Source organism: Gossypium hirsutum, chromosome D05 (assembly GCF_007990345.1).
Source record: "Gossypium hirsutum isolate 1008001.06 chromosome D05, Gossypium_hirsutum_v2.1, whole genome shotgun sequence".
NCBI lineage: Eukaryota > Viridiplantae > Streptophyta > Magnoliopsida > Malvales > Malvaceae > Gossypium > Gossypium hirsutum.
In genome coordinates, this window is record NC_053441.1 from 55,646,109 (window position 1) to 55,649,555 (window position 3,447).

General features: G+C 29.6%; 1 protein-coding gene across 1 annotated transcript; it reads right to left on the reverse strand.

Moving 5' to 3' along the window:
- Positions 1–439: 439 nt before the first annotated feature.
- Positions 440–3,017, reverse strand: LOC107904040 (zingipain-2). Its single transcript, XM_016830309.2, has 2 exons — positions 2,524–3,017; positions 440–1,242 (listed from the first exon to the last, which is right to left on the reverse strand). The coding sequence occupies exons 1-2, from the start codon at positions 2,942–2,944 to the stop codon at positions 656–658; spliced, it is 1,008 nt and encodes a 335-aa protein (XP_016685798.2). The 5' UTR covers positions 2,945–3,017; the 3' UTR covers positions 440–655.
- Positions 3,018–3,447: the final 430 nt, after the last annotated feature.

Below are 3,447 nucleotides of genomic sequence, written 5' to 3' on the forward strand. Positions count from 1 at the left end.
CGTCGTATTGCATGGAAAGAGCAAACACATTCATGTAAGGTACCACTTTCTTCGTGAATTGTCTAATGATAAAGTTATTAAGCTTGTCCATTGTGGAACAAAGAAGCAGACAACAGACATCATGACTAAGGAATTGAAGTTTGAGACATTTGAAAAGCTTAGGGAAAAACTTGGAATTTGTGGAGAAGTAAACTAACTGCAAATATGCAGAACAATTTAGGGGAGGAATTGTTTGAATTATTTAGTGCTTTCAAAGCTGTTTTTCTGTTTCAGTAAGTCGTATTCTTTAGGAACAACTCTGTGTATTTGTTTAAACTAGTGGTGATCCTTGTTTATAGGTGATATAGGTGTTGTGATTCTATATTTGTCATTTGTAAGGCTATAAAAGCCAGCTTTCTATCTTCAATAAAAGTGACACTTATTTCCAACTTTCACTTGATTTCATACTTAACAATATATAATGTAAGGCACGTGGGACTCTTGGGCCATCCCCAATAAATACATATATAAGATAATAATTATTATAAAATATTATCTTATAAATAAATTTCAGTTGTAAAAAAGAAAATATTTAATGAGTTTTTGAGAAAAATATCCTCAAACATTGATCTAGTACAACCACTTATATCAGTAGAGAAATGTCCATCATATGAACTTATGCAATTGGATACGAAGCTTTCATGGCGATGCCACATAACCCACCTGGTGTATTCACATCCCTTTGAATCCTCATATACCCATTTTCACCCCAAGTTTCTCCCCATGAATTCTTAATCAACCAATAGTTTAAACCTTCTTCACTTGTCCCATATCCAACAATGGTGACTGCATGGGTGAGCTCATTGCTACAATCTCCAGTAAACACTCCACCTTTGTAAAACTGAAAGGATTGTCCATATCCATCGAGTGCCACCGAGACCGGTTGATTTGTGACGGCCTTAAGTAATGCTTCTTCGTCGTTTTGAGGCACCATTTGATAGCCATTGATGGTGGCAACTTTGTTTTTCTGTGTGTCGCAAGTTTCTTGCATTTGCTGATATGGGTAGCTTTCTTCGGTGGTTATTCCTTGGTTTTGGCTGATGTATTCAAAAGCATTCATCATCCATCCTCCACTACAACCTTGGTTTCCTCCATTTGTGCTGCAATCCAACAGTTGTTGCTCAGATAAGGAGATTAATTTACCAGTTTTGATTTGGATTATCCCTTCAACGGCTGCCACTGCTGAAAATGCCCAACAACATCCTGCAAAAGTAAACCAACAATAACCCGTTGTTAAGTATAAAGCAATTAATGAAAATAAATAAAAAAATGAATGCTTCAATGCCAATCTATAATAATATATAAACTTTTGATTGAGTTGATGTAACTAGTTACCGAATCATAAAAGAAAATATAAAAATAATGTTACAGGTGAAGTAAATTATACTATTACAATAATAATTGTCTTTTCAAATTTTTAAAAAATTAAATAAAAATTTTGCATAAGATGTGATCTAAACCCATGTGACAAATATTTATAAAAAAAATTACCCTTTAATCAAGATTTTATTTTATATTTTTATATATTTTAAATTAATTATAAAAATATTTTCGGCCATTGTTTATATATTGATGATGTTATTGGTTGAGTTGATCACAAATCCACTCATAATAATTCAAGAGAAGTGACAATATCAAAATAAACAAGCGGATCGTATTTATTATTTTTAATATAATATATTTACTTGTTTAATTTTTTTTACTTGCAATTTAAACTATTTTTTATTTAATTTAATACATATCACATCTATTATTATTAATTTCAAACCTTAAGTTTTATTATTTAGACTTAATAACAAATTTGGTCAATAGCATTTATATGTTTTGTCAAAATAGCCCTGATTTATTTTTGAGCCTTTTCTGACCATCAATTTTTACTATTTTTTCTAACATATGTGAAATATTTTTAATGAAATGTAATTTATTACTTAGATAACTCAATAAGATAATTACATGTGAAAAATAATAAAATAGAGAAATAATATATGAAATTAAAAAATAAATCTTAATTTAAAGAAAATGGTTCAAGGTTTCAATTTTTTTTCAAAATATTTCAATCTTTCGTATGTTTATTTACCGAGAGGTTTCAATTAAGAGTTATTTTTTTGAAAATTCTTGTATTATTTATTTATTTTATTATTTTCCACATGTAATTATCTTATTGGGTTCTCTGAGTAATAAATTACATTTCATTCAAAATATTCTACATATGAAATTCCTCATCATACCCGTTAACTTTTTTAATGATACTTTCATCAAATTTGTTAGAACAGATGGTTTGAAAAACAAAAACAAAAATTGATGGTTAAAAAAGACTCAAAAATACAATTATGGTCATTTTGACAAAACATGTAAATGTTAGTAGGGAAGCTTATTATATATCGCATGTAATCTTTAAAAGCGACGTGTTGTATGTAATTCACTTTCTAAAACGATTGCTTACTCAGTCAACAATTTTATGTATATATATAAATTATTACTTACCACATTGACCTTGATTCTTAATAGGAGTGACTGCACCTTGGTCCCTCCAATCAAAGTTTGTCGGAACATCTGATACGTTCTCATACCTGAACGACGTTGACTCAGGCATTATGGGGTTGTCTTGCATCTTGTATCCAGTGTGAGCTGCAATGAATTCATCTTGTGTCATGTCTGCAAATTCATTCAGGCTTAACTTAAAACTTCTATTTCCACCATTGTTGAAGCTCTCAATGTATTCCAAATTCTCTTTGAATACATTAAGACGCTTCTCCTTCTCTAATTTGCTCTCATATTTTCGACCATAATCAACCATCCATTGCTCATGTTTATCAACAACAGAGGCTTCATAGATTGTTCGGGACATAGCAAGAGATGCCAATGTCCCAAAAATTAAAAACAAAAAGGCATGGATTAAACTCATCTTGTTGTTTTGCAGTATATGGTGGGATACTACACTAATTTCTGGGTTTTTTCTTTGCTAATTGCCAAGTTGTGAAGAACTAGCACTCTATGAATGTATATATACTAAAAAATTGATTGAAATGAATAATTTTTTAATTAAGTCCAAATAAAACGCCAATCAAGTCAATTTTCAGGTTTACAATTACAGACATACCTTTTTTTTTATATAAATCAACAAATTATTAGTGTGGCGTGATTGACGGAGACATACAACGTTTTACTTATTCCTTCATTGCTGTTTCTCGGTTGGTTGTTGACTTCGAAGTCAATGTTAACATTCCAATTCTCCCACTACATGTCCATTGGGTCTTCAGCTTTTGGTCCAATATCAATTTTTTTATTGAAGAAATTATTTTAATAAAATAATTAACATTATTATTTTTTGTTAATATTTAACATATTATCATTAGAAAATTTTAATTGTATAAATAGATTTTAAATATAGTAATTTATCTCATTCTT